Source organism: Microtus ochrogaster, chromosome 5 (genome assembly GCF_000317375.1).
Source record: "Microtus ochrogaster isolate Prairie Vole_2 chromosome 5, MicOch1.0, whole genome shotgun sequence".
In the NCBI taxonomy this organism is placed as follows: domain Eukaryota; kingdom Metazoa; phylum Chordata; class Mammalia; order Rodentia; family Cricetidae; genus Microtus; species Microtus ochrogaster.
Genome location: NC_022012.1, coordinates 90,718,481 through 90,739,134, shown reverse-complemented (window position 1 = coordinate 90,739,134; position 20,654 = coordinate 90,718,481). Strand labels below are relative to the sequence as shown.

At 49.2% G+C, this 20,654-nt stretch overlaps 1 protein-coding gene across 1 annotated transcript in view; it reads right to left on the bottom strand.

Annotated features, from left to right (window-relative positions):
* Positions 1-20,654, bottom strand: part of Itga9 (integrin subunit alpha 9) — a 304,511-nt gene that overhangs the window by 257,240 nt on the left and 26,617 nt on the right. The window contains exons 6-7 of the mRNA XM_013346639.2: positions 16,803-16,926; positions 5,259-5,326 (exon numbers count right to left, since the gene is read on the bottom strand). Of these exons, the coding sequence (XP_013202093.2) occupies positions 5,259-5,326; positions 16,803-16,926 (192 nt within the window). The remainder of the gene's footprint in view (positions 1-5,258; positions 5,327-16,802; positions 16,927-20,654) is intronic.

Here is a 20,654-nt window from a genome sequence, read left to right as displayed (position 1 = left end):
GCACACTCACCCTCCCATCCACTCACCTCACACTGGTGCAATGCACACTCACTATCCTCACACTGGTGCAATGCACACTCACCCTCCCATCCACTTGCTCTCCTCACACTGGTGCAATGCACACTCACCCTCCCATCCACTCTCCTCACACTGATGCAATGCACACTCACCGTCCCATCCACTCGTTCTCCTCACACTGGTGCAATGCACACTCGCTCTCCTCACACTGGTGCAATGCACACTCACTGTCCTCATGCCAGTGCAATGCACACTCACTGTCCTCATGCCAGTGCAATGCACACTCACCGTCCTCAAGCTAGTGCAATGCACACTCACTGTCCTCACACTGGTGCAATGCACACTCACCATCCTCACACTGGTGCAATGCACACTCACCGTCCTCACACTGGTGCAATGCACACTCACCGTCCTCACACTGGTGCAATGCACACTCACCGTCCCATCCACTGGTGTGAGAACAGCACTAGTTCTCACAGGGTGTCTGAAGGACAAACCATGACTTCGTTAGAGGAGAGAGACTCTTTTCCTGGCCTCGAGCTTGAAAAGGGATTTGTAGTCAATGCCCAAACACAACTGGCACTTGAGAGCGTGTGTGACACAGTGTAGCAGTCCTTCTCATTGTCTAAGCCATGGTTCTGCGCCACAGCAGGAGGCGGCAAAGGCTCTGCCCCCCCCCATGAGGGACCTGCTGTTTGCTTGTGATGTGGATTCTTCCTGAAGAAAGACTATGCAGTTACTATCTCCTGCTCCCTCCCAAGTGTCACAAAGTATACAACACAGTCATCTCTTCCTTAAAAACCTTAAAAGCTGGCTGGAAGCCTAGCTGGTTTGTAAAGTGCTTGTTGCACAGGAATGAGGACCTGGGTTCAATCCCAACACCCACAGGAAAATCCAGGCATGGTGGCATGCGCCTAGAATGTTAGTGTGGGGAGGAGGAGACAGGCAGCTCACTGGGGTTCACTGGTCAGCCAGGCTAGTCAGCAAACTCCAGGTTCACTGAGAGATGACTCAAAGAAATAAGGCGAATGGCCCCTGAGGAACAGCACATGAAGCTGACCTTTGGCATCTATGGATGCATGCACACACGTGTGTGTATATATATGCACATGGATGTGTGTACATACACACACACACACACACACACACACACTAATAACAATAAAATTTAAAGCATAAAGACAAAGCTCCTACTTTTCTTCCCCTCTTCTCTTAGCCATCACACCCTCTCCCTCATCTCAGTCCACAAGGACAGACTCAGCCAAACCTGCGCCCCTCCTGGCCGAATTCCAGGGAGACACTGCCTTCCTGGAAGCCTGCTTTTTTGGCCTTGTGTAGTCCCTGTCAGTGGTGTCTGAGTCCTTTTTGGTGCTATTCACAAATGTCAGAAAAATATGATCAACCTAAGCTCTTTGTTATGAAGGAACAGCCAGTGCCAATGTCGCACACAAATACACACAAGTAAAATACACAGTTGACTAAATCTGCTCCCTCAATAAACAGCATGGGCCTTTCCCCAAGATGTCCCTCAGGTACACGGTCATCTAGCTGTGCCTGTCTGGATGTGCCTGGAAGAAGCTGTCTGGTTTTGTGTGCCTGCCACTGGGTAGTACAGCATCTACCATTAAATCTGAGCCTAGGAATGTCACCTGACATCTCCATAGTGTGCAGGCCCTTCCTTGTCTCTGCTGGAAGCTTGGAGGATGTCACCACGGATATTCTAGTCTACAAAACCGGCTAATGTCCTCAAGGACACAGGGCATCCATAACTCAGAGACGATTGATGACCTCAGGGACACTGACCCATCCATCAAGCAGACATCTCGGGTGGGAACTGTCTGGCCCAGTATGGCCACGTCCAGCAAGCTACAGCTCAAGGTAGTGGCAGAGTGTGGAGGTCAGCAGGAGGGCAGAGGAGGGGAACAGAGCCTGCCGGATCCTTTCAACTATACTTCCTGTTCAGTTGCAGACAACTACAGTTCCCAAACTGAGGGAGACGGAGAGTTCAAAGACCTACTGTTTATAAGGGCCCAAAGCCTGGGAACCAGAGCTGAGGCTGAGGCACAGGCAAGCCAGGAGACAGCGGCTGGAGTTGGAAAACTAGGCGGCAGAAAGAAGGGCCTTCCCACCAGAGCCGTCCACCCTCCCCTGTGCTCCGGACACTCTGTTCCTTCTTATCTACAGAGCCAAGGAGGCAAATGGCAAGGCACTGAGGATATCTCGGACTCTGAGACCCCATTCACTCCTCCTTCTGGTCACCCTTAGCTTACATGGCCTACATGGCCCTGCCCTCCCTACCCTTGGCAATGCCCAGTTCTAATCTTCCCCCTCTCCAACTTACAAGCTGATAGGGCCAAAAAGATACACCTGCCCCTCTCCCCACAGGAACCCTTGTCTCTGAGTTCCCGATCAAAAGCTTAATGAATTCTAATTTCTGCCATGAACTGACCCTCTCTTCTATCCTCATAGGGAAACATCTCCACAGCACACTGCCCCATGCTGAATCACTCAAGCCTAACTCTGCCTGTGGGCAGCCTATGCCCAAGGATATTCTAGAAGCAGCCCTCCAAGTAGCCCAATACCTCACTCTTAAGCCTGAAAACAGAATATACCAAAGTCACTTGTCGGATGCCTTTGGATGCACTGTGTGTGACAAATACTAGTGCACAAGCCTTGTGTGGCACTCCAGTGCAAAGCCACAGTGAGAATGGGTTGTGTCCCGCCAGCAACCATGGCTATGCGTGCAGGAAGTAGATGGGGATAGAGTCAGGGGGGCCCGGGAGGCTGCGGACGGCAGGAGTTAGATTTCATCAAAGGAAGATGGGAAGACACTGGGTATCGAGCAAGGACAATCACTAGGCCCTTGCTGTCTGTAGAGGGTGGTTCCAGGGCACTGCTGTCCTCGGGAGGCCATGCTGGGGAGGGAGGATGCAGAGAGAAAGTGAATCTCAGTGATGAGCTGCAAATTGAGGGGCGGGGGGCGGTAGAGATGGAGGCAGGAGGAGACACTCATTTTGACTTTTCAGCTATAGCAAATGGTGTTGCCAACCCCAGGCCCCAGCATGGAGCTCTGTGTAGACCAGGCAGGTCCATCCTTCTGACATCCCAACAGAACTTGGTATCCATGCTTAAGAGCTGTGCAAATGTTATGAATAAATTCGCAAAAGTAAATTTTACATTTTAAATGCATTTGTATTTTGTGTTGGGCCAAATCCATGGAGATCCTGGGCCACACGGTTTGAAAGCCATTGCTATAGAGTCAGGAAAGGATGCTGGTGTGGATGGGCGAGGTGAGCTGAAGGCAGAGTCGGAAGCTAAGCTCCTGGAGTTTACTAGTTTGAGATTGCCGCTCATGAAACCATGTATCATTTTTTTTTTGTTGTCTCTGGACCAACTACTATAATACAAGCTGTTTTCTCTTTGACTTCAGGGAGCGTCTCTGAGAACAGGGTGGGCAATTCTGATCTCTACTCAGAGCTGCTCTTTAGAAAGCCCTGAGACCAGAGAATGTTCTCTCTTGCCCCCTCAATGTCATGCATGCTCCTCTAGGAGGGAAAAGCACAGGGTCCTGAGAGTCAGGTCCTGGGCAGTGTGGAATCAGGGCCTCTTCCTCCAAGTAATAGGAGGCCATGGGGTCAGAAAGTCAGGGTTCACTTTGCAAACTCCCTCGGGCTACTGGCCAGAGACATATGGTACCACTCAAGAGAAGACCCAGGCTGGAGTGGGAAAAAAAAAAAAAAAACTCTACAAGATTGCAGCTACATGCCACTGTGAAATCACTAAGAACTGATCTGTGGGATTTAAAATGGCTAGACGGGAGAACGTATATTATGTATATTTGACCATGAGTGTTTAAAAAAAAAGGAAGAAGGGGCTAGAACGGGGACTCAGCAGTTAAGAGTGCTTGCAGCTCTCCATCAGAACCAGCACCCAGGTCAAACAGCTCACAACCAACCATGACTCTAGCTCCAAAGAATCCAACGCCCTCTACCGGCCTCTGTGGACACTGCACTCACACACACATACACACATGCACATATACTCATACATATACACATAATTTATAAAATGTTATTTTTTCAAAAAATTAAGGATCATGGGAGACAATCTGGGGTCAGTGAGTCAGCTAGTGGGGCTGGTGGCTCTTCTAGGAGTGTCATAGCCATCACCAGAGGTGATGACATGAAAGACCAGTCACCTGGGGTGTGTTCTAGGGGCAGTCACCTGGGATGTGTTCTCGGGGTTAAACAGGATTTGGATGAGGTGGCAGTGCAAAGGGACTGACTTTTGGTCTTTGGCATGGATGGTACTGCTGCTTGCAAAACTAAGAGTGAAATGGCATGTGGTTGGCCTGTAGCTGGCCTGTGGTTGACATGCAGCTGACCTGTGACTGCCCTGTGATTGGCATGTAGCTGGCATGTGGCTGGCATGTAACTGGCATGTGGATGGCATGTAGCTGGTTTGTGGCTGGCATGTAGCTGGTCTATGGCTGCATCCCACAAAGATGTAGAACCCTAGAGAAGATGAGCATTAAATGAGAAAAGTTCCTTGGGGACTGCAATGGCTCACTGTGTAAAGACATGTGGTCAGTTCTGTGGGGACTGCAGTGGCTCAATGTGTAAAGACACATGGCCCAAAGTCTGACTACCCTAGCTTGATCCTGGAACACGCATGTGGAAGGAGAGAACACTCTCCTGGCATTCTCCGACTGCCACACGCAAGTCGTGGGATGCTCTCCCATACACATATACACACACACAAGATAAAGAGATGCATTTTTAATGGAGTAAGCAGTAGCTGAAAATGTCCTGGCAGTCAAAAATCCTTCTGTTCCTGTCAATGGGCTCACTCCAGAGCCTAAGTCATCACAGTTCAAGGGATGGAAAGACCGGTGTGTGTAAAACTGCATCTCTCCGCTAAGGAGGTGGAAGTGATGTGGCCCCCAGGTGACAGACTTATCTTCAAACCACTGTCAGCTACTCCCACAGAGCTCAGACCATGCCAGCTCTGTAGAACTCTCCCCACAAGCCAGCCCAAGTCCACACACCCAAGCGGTCCTGGCCCATCAGGTGACCTTCATCAGGTTTAAAGTCCCCTGGTAGAAACACCAGAATCTACTTACTCGGGCCCAACTGCCCAGGACACCAGAAATCCCATCTCCAGGGCCACCCAACCACAAACTGGAAAGGACCAAACACCCAGAAGGGAAAAGAAATAAATGCCATGTGGCTGACACCCACCTCAGTGAAGAAGCCTGACATCCCGGCCTGGCAGGAGCCATGTTCCTCCCCATACTTCTTCTTATACTCTGGAGGAAGGGGGAGAAAAGCAGACCACAGCCATGTCAGTGTGTGCCAAGCATGTGCAGAACTGACCACTTCCCCCATGCCTCTGTGGGTTGGGCCCAGAGATGCCGTCCAGGCTGAGGCACAGGAAGAAAGTTCAAGCTCTGAAGCCATTGGAGAGCCAGGCTGCCACGTGCCTCCGAGGATTACCTCCATCCATGGGGAGGGAGAGGAGAGACAGCCACAGCCGTTAGCCAGGAGGCTGGCGACAGTTACCCCATTGACTTCAAAGAGGGCTAAGGTCCCTAGAGGTCCAGGGAGCTAAAAACAGGATTAAGAAACAGAACACTGTGGACATTCCCATGTGGAGTCCCCTGGAAGGAGGTCAAATCTCTCAGAGAGATGCTCGGTATAGCCCCTGACAATCTGCTTTCTGCTGGGAACCGGAAGGAAGCAAGCAAGTCCCCCACCTCTGGGCTGAGGAAGAGGGAACTGGCCCCAGCATGTGATCACACTCTCAAGGTGTGTGTGAACACCTCATCTGCCTCGTGTGCAGGAAGCACGTGAACCAGGACTGGGGAATTAGCTGAACTGACTAAGATGCTGCCTGTGTAAGCATGACCTATGTTCAGTCCCCAGAACCCATGTTTTCAAAAAAGTAGAGCACATGCACACGTGCAATCCCAGCACTGGGGAGGTGGACTCGGGAGGAACTGACCCTTGATGCCTGCTTAGCAGATGGCATACGAGGTTGACCTCTGCCCTCCATGTACAGGAGTGCACAAATATGCACGCACTAACACATATAAACACGCTTGAATATGCTCCCACAGGCACACCGTGCACCACTTACACACCGTGCACCACATGCACACTCAGCATAGGGGACATTTTTGCTGCTGTTCTCCTGTTAAGCCATGCGGGAAGAACGGGAGGCCACCTGAGGGTTGTTTAGCCAGCTTCAGGCTTCGCCTCTTTTCTTTCCCATGATTCTCTTGTCCCTAGACACATTGAGCCGGCAAGAATCGCCCAGGGTCACACAGCCACCTCACACGCAGACTTCTGCTGCTGCGGTCTCATGGAGGTTTTACAAACTGAGTGGTTTTGCAAGATCAAGAGGTCACCTGACTTTTTGAAGTCATCTCAGGAGCAGAGAGGAGGAAGTGGAGACCTGAGGGGGCCCTCAAGTGGCTCCAGTGCTGTGACAATAATGCTCCTGGAGACTATCAGGCTGGGGTTGCCCAGCTAATAGCCTAGTGACCCTCTACCCTGTCCCCAAGGCTCTGAGCGATTCTCTAGTACCATTAAAGGCAGTGGAGGTTTTTTGAAAGACACTAAATAAATAATACAAAGGAACAATGAAGTTATGATTGCTACAGATGTTGCTTCCTGAAGCTCCGAGAGTGTGCCACAGGAGGAGGGGAGCAAGGCCCCAGTGAAATAGAGGGAGAAATTAAGTTTCCAACAACACATCACAGAGTCTGTAACATTTTCTAGGAAGTGGTCATTAATCCGGGCTAAATTACAATGCAACATTAGTTGAGTTACTCCTCCCTCCTGTGAGGCTACAGTTCCTCCCGCCTTGCCACTGTGAGGAAGACTCCTCAGATGTCAAAAACGGCCCAAAATCTCACAGTGGGGGCTAAGCCAAAGATAAGGGCAAAGAAATAAATCCTACATCAATTGCGGGATACAGAAATGATGCTAAGTGCACATATATCTTGCCTCAGATAGCACAGCATGGGACTGGAGAGATGGCTCAGCAGTTAAGAGCATTTGCTGCTCTTCCAGAGGACCTGGGTTCAATTCCCAGGACCCATGTTAGGCAGCTCACAACTGTCTGAAACTACAGCTCCTGGGGATTGTACATCCTCCTCTGGCACCTGCACACACACACACACACGTGCGCGCGCACACCACACACACACACACACATACACATCTTTTTTAAAAATAGCACAATAACAATAAATGATCAAAATGTCCAACTTAAGCAGTTACTTATAAAACCTACAATGTCTGATAAGTGGTTTTCACCATCAAAGCTGAACAAGCCACTGTAATTTCTGCACGAGAGCATGCGTGTGTTCCTGTGTGAATGCGGTTTCCACACAGGTGCATGGTGAGAACGCGGAGGCCTGAGGCCCCACCCACCCTGGCTGGTTGAGTCACGGCCCTCATTGAACCCCAGGATCACCAATTAGACTAGGAGTCTCAGAGACTCGGAGTCCCCACCTCCCCAGTGCTGAGGTGACAAGCCCAGACAACCACGATCTGCTTTTTATGGGCATGCTCCCAGGCCAGGCACTTCACAGACTGAGCACCTCCCTGCGGCTGCAACTGTAGACCGCGAAACAACCAAGGAAACTCTGACTTTAAGAGTCCAGAGAGACCATCTCGCCTGACAAGGTTCAGCCTTATAAACCCGCCACAATAGCCACGGCGTGCAAATGTTACACCTTTTAAAGAGTTCCGAGTCTCTTTATGGCTGGGACTCTAAAGACAGTGCACAGAGAAACATCACCATGCCTCCCCCAGCCTCCAAACTGCGAGGGTGTAGGTGTGCAAGTGTGTGCAGATGCCCCTGCCCGTGTATTCTCGTGTGGAAGCCAAAGGTTTACGTGATGTGTCTTCCTTGATCATGCTCCCCCTTTCTGACAGGATCTCTCAATGAGCTCAGAGCTCACTGAGGTGGCTAGCATGACTGCCGAGTGAACCCCTACCAGCTGACTGTCTCTGTCCCCCATACCAGTGCAGGGTTTACACACATGCACCCCACACCTGTCTTTGTGTGGGCACTGGGGATCTGAAGTCAGCTCATGCTTTCACAATAAACACACGAACCATGGGGCCATGTCCTGCTCTGAATTAGTCTTCTTAATGCACTGATTTCAAAATCTTTTTCCTCTTGTTCTTAACTCAGCCAGGAAACAAAGAGTCGGGGTCAAGGAAACCGGCTTCCCAGCCTTAAATCATTTCCAAACATCGCCAAGGAGTGATAAATTTCTCAGTAACTGAAAATAAGACAGGAATTTAGGAGTCCGTGTTATCAGGTCTTTAGTAATAAAATGAGCATTTACCTCCCCCAAAAGGAAGGAAAGATAAACTAGCTTCCACTATGACAGACTTCCATCTACATGAGAAATTCGGGGTAATGCTATAAATAGTGAGGTTAGAGAGGAAGAGGGAAACTTATCTGAACAGTTCCTGAAGAGACTCTGGCAATTCCTGAAAGCTGACTGCACGGAGAACTTAAGGAAGAAGGGGATTCGAAGAGGAGAAAAGAGCTATTGAGAATATTTGATAGTTTTGACCTTTTGCATTCATACAGATCAGGGTGCCATTGTTCCTAGCCAGCGGTTTACCTAAAGTCACGCAGCTCAGCAGCTTTAGTCAGCAGAGAAGGGAGTGGCTGCTGGCCTCCAGCCTCCGTCTACCACCTTTAAGGCTTGTTCTGCCAAAGGAAGCTTTAAATGGGGTAGATGGCTACAGTGGAATATTACTCTGCTTTGAAGCAGAGAAAAATGTTGATACATTCTACGACATAGAATATACCTGGAGGTTACTGGGCTAAATGATGTTAGCAAGTCGATTCTGCTTGTGGGAGGGAGCCAGAGTAAGCAAACTCATGGGAGAGAAGGAAGGCTGGCTGGTGGCTGCCAGGGCTGAGGAAGAAAGGGATGGGGAATTAGTGCTGACTCGGGCGTTTCAGATGGGAACCACGAAAGCGTTCGGGCAAGAGGCAGTGGGGACAGTTTGCCCAGTGCGAACTGGCATTGAGGCACACTTCAAACATGGCTAACATGTTCATTATTATATATATTTTTGACAATAAAAGTTATAAGGAAAGGAACTGGAGAGATAGCTTAGCTGTTAATAGCAGGATCTGACTGCTCTTGCCGAGAACCGGAGTCAGATTTCCAATTCCAGGGGATCCAACGTTCCCCTTCTGGCCACCACAAGCACATGCCTACCTGCTGACACACAGGCACACAATTAAAAATCAATATTTTTAATTACAAAATAAAATAGAATTTTAACACATTAATAGTTGCTTCCACCCAGGGTCTAGTGAGCAATATTCTGCCTCCTCCCACTCTCGGGCATGAAACAGTCACGTTTCAGGGAGAGCTCCCACTGAGAACTGAACAGAAGTCAATGCTATGGCTGAAGCAAACATACCTATGAAATAACCAATGGTGAACAGCTGCGCTATCAAAATTAAATGCAACTAAGGCTGTCTGCACTCAGTAATGGTGGGGCTTGCCTCCAGAGTACCTCTAAGATTTAAAAAAAAAAAAACAAAAAACCACAAAAACAAACAAACAAAAAACCCAAAGTGCGATCCTGAAAGTTTGTAGTATGATGTCCTGAAGAGTCATCAGCTTCGTAACATAAAAATTAGAGACCTTTCCCTGTGATGGTTCAAGGCCCCCACAGACCACAAAGAAACCAGCATGCCCACGGAAAAGGGCCACAATGGCGAAACCTACACTGCACAGAAAGGCCAACAACTCTCCGTGCTCAATACATCCTTAATAAAGCCTTCACCCACTTCCCTTGAACCTCAGTTTTCTCATGTCTACAACTTAGCTATGAACCCTGACACCAGGCAGACAGGGTGACACATGCCTGTAGCTGTAGCACCCAGGAGGCAAAGCCAGGAGCCTCGATACACAGTGGGTCCTGGGGCAATCAGGGATTACGTGGCAGGACTCTGTCTCATAAAACTTAAGAAAAATACTGACCCCAAAGTGATGTGATCTTAAGTATGATCACAAATTCAAGTGCCTGCCCCAACTCCCAGCACCTGAGAGGTGTTTAATAATTGTCAGATGACTTCCAGTCTGGGGATTTCCAGAGAACATTCCTCAAGACACTCAACCACACAGACAGGCACCTTTAGGACAGACTGGAGAACGTGGACATCTGTAATGTTAGAGATGTAATTTAGACAGGAAACCTGCACTGTGTGTGGAAACTTATTTGACATTTAGAATCCAATTTTACCCCAAAAGTCTTGACTCCAAGAAGAAACTTAAAATCCTTGAATTCCAGGGCCACTTTCAGAGACTTCTGACCTCCTTTCAGCCCTGACTGTCCTGTGGAGACACTCTCCATTTCTCGTGTCCCGTGTCTCATGTGTGTGTGTGCGTGTGTGTGCATGTGTATGTATCTGTGTGTTTTTGTGTGCATGTATGTGTCTGTATGTCTGTGTGTGTGTCTATCTGTGTGTCTGTGTGTGTGTTTGTGTCCATCTATGTCTGTCTATGTGTGTGCCTGTGTGTGTGTCTATGTGTGTACATGTCTACATTTTGCTTGTGTGTGTGCTGTCTGTGTCTGTCTGCATGTGTGCCTGTGTGTGTCTGTGTGTGTATGTGTCTATCTGTGTGTCTGTGTCCATCTGTGTTTGTGTGTGTCTGTGTCTGCACCTGTATATGTGTGTCTGTCTGCCTGTGTCTGTCTCTGTGTGTGTCTGTGTCTGTGTGTATGCCTGTGTGTGTGTCTGTGTCCGTCTTTGTCTATGTGTGTATGTGCCTCTGTGTGTGTGTGTCTGTCTGCATGTATGCCTCTGTGTGTGTCTATGTGTCTCTGAGTGTGTGTGCGTGTGTGCACTCATGTATGTGGAGGTGAGATGTTACCATCAGGGGTCTTCCTCAGTCACCCTTCCCCTCCTCACTGAGCTTGTAGCTCTCCAGCCCAGGCTGGTGGGCCAGTGAGCACCAGGGATCTTCAGAGCTGGAATACAGATGTGCATTTTGAAACCGGCTTTGTTTTTTCAAACATGGGTTCTAGGGGATTGAGTGGGGTTCTCATGCCTCTGCAGCAAGCATTTTACCAACAGAGCCATCTGTCCAGCCCCAGGACCCTCCTCTTAACTGGACAAGATTCAGAACAGCAGCCTCTTGTTTAATTCACTGTATTTATTTGAGATGATGTTCGTAAATGCTCTTCGGAAAGCAGAAAACCCCGTGCAAAACTGGAGCTCATTATTTAATAAAAATGGATGGGGCTTCTTCTTGAATTTTTAAAAGGATAGGCTTAGCCCTTTACAATCCTTCCTAAAACAAAAGAAAAATCCACCCAAAGCTCAACCGCTTTTGATTTGTAAATGGATCATGATTGATTTTTATCCCCTGTTGGGTCCTGGTCTTCAGCATTAAGAGGAGAAAAACAATTGTCTTCACGACTGAATGCCTTGGTCTGGTTCCTTCACTGGGCATGACCACTGCCTTAAGAAACGCACACGAGGAATAAAAGGCCAGCTGCTCTGAGAAGTCTTTAAAAATCAATATTAAAGCACAATACAGTGTGATCAATTCAGACCCCTTCAAATACAAACTGAAGAACATGTGTGCACCGCATCAGGCCTTCCAGCAGGCAGGGCAGAGGATTAACCCAACAGACGGCACAAGGAAGATCTTCCGAGCTAGTTCAGAAGTATAATCCAGGCACGGTGGCACATGCCTGTAATGCCAGCACCTGGGAGGCTGGGGCCGGAGGACAGAGAATCTCAGACCAGCTCCAGCTTCACAGTGAGGCCTGACTTAACAGATCACTCTAATGGTACTCGGCTCTCTGCCCTTAGTTATCAGTTCACTAAAGGAGCACCCACTGATCACCCTCTGAGAATATTACATGCCTGGAAAGCTAATCAGAAAATTCTCATCACCTCAGACCCCTCATTAGGAGGTACCATCTTCCCAGTTTACGGGAGAGGACACAGAAACTTTGTTCGTGCAAAGCCACCTAATTGGAAAGGCGGAACAGACACTTTTCAATCATAGGGATGCTTGGTAGCACCACATCCCGAAACACAGCTGGCACCATCGCCACTACTAGCTACTTTTCTTTAAAACAAAACGGACTATATTTACTCGTTTGTTTATTTACTTATGCATTTGTGGGGCAGAGGCATGTGCATATGCTACTGCACACATGTGGAGGCCAAAGGACAACTTACGGGCATCAATTCTTTCCTTGCACCATGAGTAGTCAGGTCTGGCAGCAACTGCCTTTGCCAACTGAGCGTCCCGCTGGCCTCTGACTGCGCCTCTCCAGCAGTGAACACTCTGTGAAATTTACCAGGCTGCTCTGGAGTCACCCCAGACTCGTGAGATTTTCCCATCACAATAAAAAGATGATTTGTTGACAGTCTGCTGCTGAGCTCTGGCTTCTTGTCTTGATGAGTTCAGGGATAACAGATACAGGCAGTGTCTGTATTTAAGTCTATCACATGTACTGACTTAAGTGTTGGGAGGCTTAAACATACCCTGGTGTGGTAGCTGGAGACATAGTTGGGGGATCTGATACCTTTGACCTCTGACCCCCAGAGCACCTGGACTCACACGGACCCACACACAGACACGTGCTTACAAAGGAACATTTCCGGTGAATCTACAGTCACTAAACCTCATGAGTGCTCACTCTCTTTTTCTAGGAGTCTCCCCCAGTCACCCCTCCTTTGTTCTCATCTTCTCCCATATTCCCACAAAGACAGCATTGGGGCACAATGACACCATGCTTCTAAGAAGCAAGTGTAAACATCACGTGTTGTTGAAGGGGTGCACTGCGGGTTTATCTTACGTGATGGCCTACTCTCTCTCATTTCCGGTTCCTTCTGCGGTTCCTGATCCCAACAGGATATTTTGGTAGCCTCTCCCATCCAACAGGGAGCACCTGAGCAGCCATGAGGAAAACGTCCTCTGCCAAACCCAAGACCACTATGTTTTAAGAAATCAAAAGCTTGAGAGACAGGAGAGATAGCTCAGCGGTTAAGATTGTGTACCGCTCTCACAGAGTTCAGGTGACTCAAAACCACCTGCAAATTCAGCCACAGGGAATCTCGTGTCCCCTTCTGGCTTTCATGGGCACTTTCACTCATATGCATGCACACGTGTGCGTACATGTGCATACACAAACACACTTAAAAATAAAATATGTGTTTCTCTCTCTCTCTTTTGTTTTTATTTATTTGTCTATTTATTTGGTTTTTTGAGACAGGGTTTCTCTGTGTAGAAGTGGATGTCCCAGAACTCATTATGTAGACCAGGCTGGCCTTAAACTCAGAAATCTACCTACCTCTACCTCCCGAGTGCTGGAATTAAAGGCATGTGCCACCACCTCTTAGCAATAAATTCTTTAAAAAACAAAACAACAACAATAACAACAACAACAAAAAAGCTCAAGACATTTCGAAAGGGGACCCATCCTCAGAGACTTTATCAAACTAAGCTTCCATCTTCCTAAGATCTCACAGCAGACCTTCAGGAAGCCCTACGAGGAACCAGCACTACAGAACAACAGGTCGCCTTCCCGAGCCCTGTCATCTGAGCTTTCCCATGAGCTCCCCCATAACAACGGAAAGAGGAGGGAAGGCGTGCCATCACCCACTCCCACTGCAGAGCAGGCAGGGGCTTTAACTATGCCAAGGAGGAGGCAGTGTGGTTCATTAGCGTCCAGCAAGCCTGCCTCATCCGCTTCTGCATTCTGTCCTTGTTCAGAAAGAGCCTGGAAACAGGACGTTCTCCAGCCCCCACCCTGCAGAGGCTGCCGTGACTTACAGTAGCCTTCCTCCGTCCCTCACTTTCCTGACTTACACAGACTGTAAGTCACACAAACCTTAAGCAGGTTTCAATTCCCTCAGTCATACAAAGAAATAATCGCACAATGAATTCATGCCTCCTGGAGCTGGGGTGCTGCTCACGCCCCTGGGGAGCGGTACCCAAAAGAACATGTGTAGGTGAGGGAGTCAATCCTACACAGCACCAATGTTCAGACATGGGGTTTCCTATGTTCTCTCCTGCAAGTGGAAGATTGCTGGTTTTGACCCAATTTTCAATTATTGTAAAAAAAAAGTTTAATTATGACATTTTCAAACACATAATCTTTCGTGTGTGTGTGTGCACACATGTCAAGGCCCAAGATTAGTGTCAGGAATCATCCTCAAGTGCCCTTCTGGCTTATTCACTGATGCAAGGCCTCTCAGTCAAACCCAGAGCTCACCACACAGCTAGTCTCACTAGCCAGGCTCCTGTGGGGACCCCACTTGTCTCCGCCTTCCAGTGTTGTGCCACATTCACCTGGCATTCGTCTGGGGACCTAAACCCTGCTCCTCATGCTTGGGTGGCAAGTACTTTAACCACTGAGCCACCTCCCCATCCCTCATGCATGTGCTGGTATCCTTTCCTCGGATCCCTCCCTATCACCCTCCCACGTCCCCTCCCTAGGCCCACTGGGTCTCTTTCGCTCCTCACATACCCTCCCCCCATCTTCTTTATTCTGCTCCTGTGCTCCACTGCCCTCTCTTCTGAGACTGTATCTGTCGGCTTTTGTCTATCTGACGGCTACCGGGCAGTAAAGAGAACTAACCAGGCTCTATCCCTGAAACAGTCCCCTTACAGTGATTAATAAACCTTGCTTAGTGCCTAGCTCACTGGCATCTAACAAGCATGTTACCATATGTGATACACTCAGCATATTCCATGTTCGCAGATATATGCCAGCACTGCTCTAAGAACTCAAAAGTATTGATCACTTAAGGCAGACACAGAATTGAAGTCCTCATCAGTAGTCAATGAGAGGACACCGTGGAGGTGAGGGTCAGACTCTGGCAATTGGGGTTCTGAGCTTTGTTCCAGACACCGGGTCACGCACCTTCCACACCACGAATCACCAAGTGAAACTCCCACTTGCATAACAAGCTTATCTGCATAACCATGCTTATCTGTATAACCACGCTTATCTCTCTGGACCTGGATGCCTAGCAAGCCGGCCTGGGCAGCTTCTGAAAGGTTCTGTTAAACACTAAATGCTTCCATTGTCCTTAACCACAATGTGATTCCCCACCTGCAACAGGGAGCTTGCATCACTGAGATTTTCCACATTAAGAGAAAATTGTGATTGTTTTAGGAGCCCAAGTTGGCTTTGTTTGGAGCTCAGAACAGGGAAGTGGAGGTCTCCAAAACCAACAGTACAGGCAAGGGCCCTCTCACTGTGGCCTGCCTTCCGCCGCCCCTCCCCCCCTGCCTAGTCCCCTTCCACTGAGGCCTGTCCCCTGCCTAGTCCTCTCTCACCCGTCGTCTTCTAGAGAGATCTGAGCATCACCAACCCTCTCGTTTTACAGACCCAAGAACACAGAACCATTGTCCAGTCCTCAGTTGTCTTAAGCAGCTGCTCTTCATCCCAGGACTCCCTAGACCAGCCCCATCCCTCACTGCTTTCTTTGCCAAAGTACAAATTAGAGTGTGTATCTGTCCTTAAGAGAGAGAGCCAGGTGGGAGTAAAACTTGCTAATGTCTTCTCTGGCTGCCTCTGATCATGGAGTCAGGAAATCGAGAAAGCACGAGGTCTGAGTTCCTGAACTGAGCCTGGCATCAGTTAGCTACATCTGCATAAGGACTGACAGTCTTCACGGCAAATGACCACAAATGTCGGTTTCTCACTCGTGCAGCTACGCACAGAGCTGGGGCTCAGCTTACAAGGGTGGCCTCTGGCTACAAATTGAAGTTATGTCTGTTCTATGTGTTTGGGACCCGTGAGTGGTTTGGGATGCAGGAAGTGCTAAGATGGGTGCGTGGGAACCCAACGTCCTAAAGCTCAGACTCAACTGGCTAAAGAATGACCAAGTTCTGCCCAAGCGTCTGCAGTTCTAAGCAGGGCACTGAAGAAAACCCCAAGTGCGCCCTGCGTGTTCACGGCATATCCGTGTCGCTCACTGGTCTCAGAAGGGAACATGGAGGATGGAGCTGAAGAAAACCTGCAACCAGAGCCCACCAAGCTCTGCTGGAGGACCCCAGCCTAAGTGGAGGTGTGTGTGGGGGGGAGGGGGATCCATGTTTATTATTGTTTGGCATGAAAACGTGTTGTTACGCAGTGATAGCTGAATGATACCATGTGTTCCTCAGACCCAAAGGCTGTATCGCTGTCTGGTTCCTGGACACTCAACAAGAGTCAGATGGAGGGTATCACCAGATGACTGAATGACGGAGCTGGGCGACAAACTTCTGCTATACTATTGTTTTATGGATGATGGATTGTCCCTTTACCCAGCCTAGAACATTCAGGAGTCATGTGGAAGTCCAGTGACCATCCTGACATTGCAGCGGCACTGTGGACCAGTTCTTGAGATAAGAAAACTGGGTCCAGAAAAGAACAATGAGTTTCCCAAGACCCAATAAAAACCATCAGTGCCGACACCTCAGGGAAGCACCGGACCACTTGGCTAAAGCTTGTCTCTGGGACATCGTAAAAAGCACCATGGACTCTGTGCCAGGAGTAGGCAGGCCTGGACAGGGCCCGGATCACTGTCCCCTTTCTAGATGCCTCTTCCCTGGACACGGCTTTGACGCCAGAATCAATCTGGGGACAGATAACCCTGCTCACTGTTGGCGTATGGAAATCCAAGGAAAAGCTAAGGGGGTGATGTGGAGGGAGAGGCTGGGGGCTGTGGAAGTCACCCAATGAGGAGGGCACCAGGGGAAACTAATCCCCACTCACCTTCGTAGCAGGGGATCAGCTCCTTGCCTTTGGCCTGGAGGTTGGACGGGATGAGGTAGCAGAATCCATGGGGCAGGATGTGGTCTGTTTCATAGTAGATGTTCTTCCAACGATGGGCACAGGCCTAAAGGGACAGATAGGGAGTGAGAACAGAAAGTTCACATCAGTGTATAAGAAGAGCAGAATGAAAGAGAACGAGCGCCTGGCAGGCCACTGGGAGGAGAGAGACAGTGAGTCAAAAAAAAAAAACTATCATAGCTGGAACTGAGCATGGGGCGGAATGAAAGAAGACAGTAGCCTCGAGTCTGGAGAGAGAGAAGCGGTTTCCAGGCAGAGGGCAATGGTGGTACAGCACTCTCCACACTGGGCATAAGAGGAAGGCACTTCCAGAAAGAGGACGCGAGAATGGAGAGAGGTTTGGAGGCTCCAGGGGAAGAATGGTGAACAGGGAAGCTAAAGGAAGAGAAGAAGGACAAGGCGAGGAGACATTGGGAAGAGGAGAAATTATTCTTGGATTTTGACCTGCGGAGACACTCAGCATGCACCTCCGTAACCGGAAGTTATCTACTGAAGTAATTTAGCGCCCAGCAACACACATCTCAAAGGCCTTAACGAGCTTTGGGAAGTGCACACCACTGTATCCCCCAACCTTTAGTGAATATGACTCCCCATTGCCAGGCAGCAATTGCCTTTCACAGGCCAGTCAGAAAGAGTCCTGTGAGGAGAGACCTGAGCCAAGAAGGGAGCAGCAGAGAGGGGAGCAGAGGGAAGGCTCTGGGTGGAGGGTGGATGAATGATAGTGTCTAACAAACGGGACAACGAGGAGACCCTTAGGGACAGGTGGCCCTCAACCTGCTTTCCAGAGTAGCTTTTCAGTGCTGGGGTCCAGCATCTGAGGAGACACTGAGCTGAGCAGTTTCTAGTAAGAGTCCAACCCAGCTTGAGGGTCTGTCTGACCACCAAATCCCAGGGAATCCACCTGACTCAACCACCTCGGTGCTGGGGTTACAACCATTTCCACCAGGCTGGCTTTTGTCTATGGCTGCTGAGGATTGAACTGAGGTCCTTGGGCTTACCCAGCAGACACTTTACCGTCTGAAGCACCTGCCCAGTCAGCTTCCTTTACACAGGGTTTCAGTGAGTCATGACATTCAGCAAGATGCTGGTCAGCCTTTGACTTCTGCCATCCCAAGATGACAAAACCCTCCATTTCTGATCGGATATTTGTGGTCGTTTGAATAAGAGTGGCCCCAACAGGCTCATATATTTGAATGGTTAGTCACCAGTGAGTGGAACTATTTGAGAAGGATTAGTAGAATCAGAAGGTGTGGCCATGCTGGAGGGAAGTGTGTCACAGGGGGTGGGCAGTTTCAAAGGTCCATGCCAAGCCAGAGTCTCTCTGTCTCTGCATGTCTCTGCATGTCTCTGTGTGACTCTGTCTCTGTCTCTCTCTCTCTCTCTGTGGATCAGGATGTAGTCAGCTATTGCTCGAGCACCTGCCTCCTGCCATGCTTCCCTCCACAACAAAACCTCTGAAAGTGTAAGCAAGGCCCCAGTTAAATGCTTTCTTTCATAAGCGTTGCCTTGGTCATGGTGTCTCTCCACAGCAATAGAACAGTGACTAAGATAATTTCTTAATTTTTTAAAAAAATATGTTGTTATTGTGTGAGAATGATGGCGAGTCAGGGCTCTGCCATGTGTGTGGAGGTGAGGGGCAACTGTCTCCTCCCACTTTGTATGTGGCTCTGAGGACAGTACTCAAGTCACCATGCTTGCACGGCAAGCATTTTACCCACCGAGCCGTCTCCCTGGCCCAGAACCCTCATCTCTTTACGGGAGCGCTGAGTAGCAGGCCCAGAACCCTCATCTCTTTACGGGAGCGCTGAGTAGCAGGCCCAGAACCCTCATCTCTTTACGGGAGCGCTGAGTAGCAGGCCCAGAACCCTCATCTCTTTACGGGAGCGCTGAGTAGCACAGTAAGCACTGAGGACAGGACTGGAGCACATCCTCCCGAGTCTCATCTCTCTGTAAAGCCTTTCCCACGCTGAGATTCCTCATTCCTCCTGAGAAGCAGGGCCGCTGGAGGTTCTTGTAGCCCTTCCCATGAGGCCCTAGCACCTAGCTGGAGAGACCCCAAGGCCTCCCAGTGCTGGCTCTTCCCCACCCATTGTCATCTCTGCCCTTCTTCCCTCCAATCCAGCTGCCACCAGGGTCCCTGAGAAGCCACTCTGCCCAGACGCAATAGAAGGCACACTTCCTGCGACACACTCAGCCTGGCACTGAGATCTGAGCATGCCCACATGCCGTGTCTGAGACAGTCAATGACAGACCAATTGGTTGTTGCTCCCACTTCATGCTACCATCCTTCCTCCCCATGTGATGCTTGCTTTATACAGAAAACAAACAAACAAACCACAAAGAAAAACCCACTCATTTCTCATCTCTCAGCAGATGGAAACAGCATGCAGTGAGAAACGGGAAAAGACCATGAGGATTATTGTCCCACACTTCCACACAGATACCCTTGAGTGTGTGGCATATGTGTGTGATACCCTACTGCCTTGAGACAGGGTCTCTCACTGAACGCAGAGTTGCAGCTAAGCTGGCTGTCCAGAAAGTTCCCAGAATCCGTCTGCTCCCCCACTCCATGCAGGGGCTATGGTCATGCACAGTCATATGTTTTTTGACATGGGTGCTGGGGATTAGAACTCAGGTCCTGGCACTTGCAGAACAGGCTGTCCTTATTCACTGAGCCATCTCCCCAGCCCCCACATACTTTAAACCATCCCTACACTCATCTTACAGTGCAAACACTGCAGACATCATTAGAGCATGCTGTTAGGAACAATGGCAGGGGGAAGGTCGGGCCATGCTTAGGATATAGGCAGATTAAAAAATAGTCCTGATCACAATTCGTTAAATCCACTAGTTAGATACCAACTCCACAGCCCGTGGGTAGGAAAGGCCGGATGCACAGACACAGAACCCACGGATATAAAGGGCTGACTGATTTTTTGCAGGGGGAGTTTCTGACTTAGTTCTTGCAGTCTCCAAATGTGAGTCCCTTAGATCACCCAGTTCACGGGTAAATGGACTTTATTCTAGCTGAAGGACCCAGTCCAGCTTGAGAGCCTTGGTTACCTATCGCGTTCTGAGTTGGAGAGGCCGAAGTTCATCGCCGTGTGGTCTGGCAGCCAACTGGACACATGGACAGCATCACTCAGTGTTTATTGTACTGTCTGCTTTCCATCCCATAAACTGTTTAGGGGTGACCTTGGAGAATGCCTAAGAGACCCAAATACTACATTTTACACTCATCTAATTTACAGTATTCTGGGAGGACAGAGACCAAAGGTCAAAGACGGGCCCCACTCCAGAAAACAGAAAGGGACTCTGAACATAAATTACAGGAAGAAAAGCACTGTGCTTAGCCTGATCATCATCACACACACATCAGTCTGACCTGCATCCTGTATAAAAAGAACAGGACTCTGGCTAACTACAAAGCAGCAGTGAGTGGTAGGAAGGGAAGAGGGCAGCGAGAACAGAGAAGCAGAGGACTTCCAGGAAGCTTACTTTGGGCCATGGGAGTAGCTCAGACGTACATTGTGTGATTAGGAGTGTAAACAAAGTACAGTGTGTGATTAGGAGTGTGAATAGGTACAGTGTGTGATTAAGAGTGTTAACAACATATAGCGTGTGATTAGGAGTGTGCACAAAGGCCTGGCTTTGAGATAAGAGAAGAAAAAGAGGAATAAGAGGAGAAAGGGGAAAAGAGAAAGAAGAAACAGCATAGGGAGAAGGAAGAGACAGAGGAAAAAGAGGAAGAAAAAACAGAAGAAGGAAGAGAAA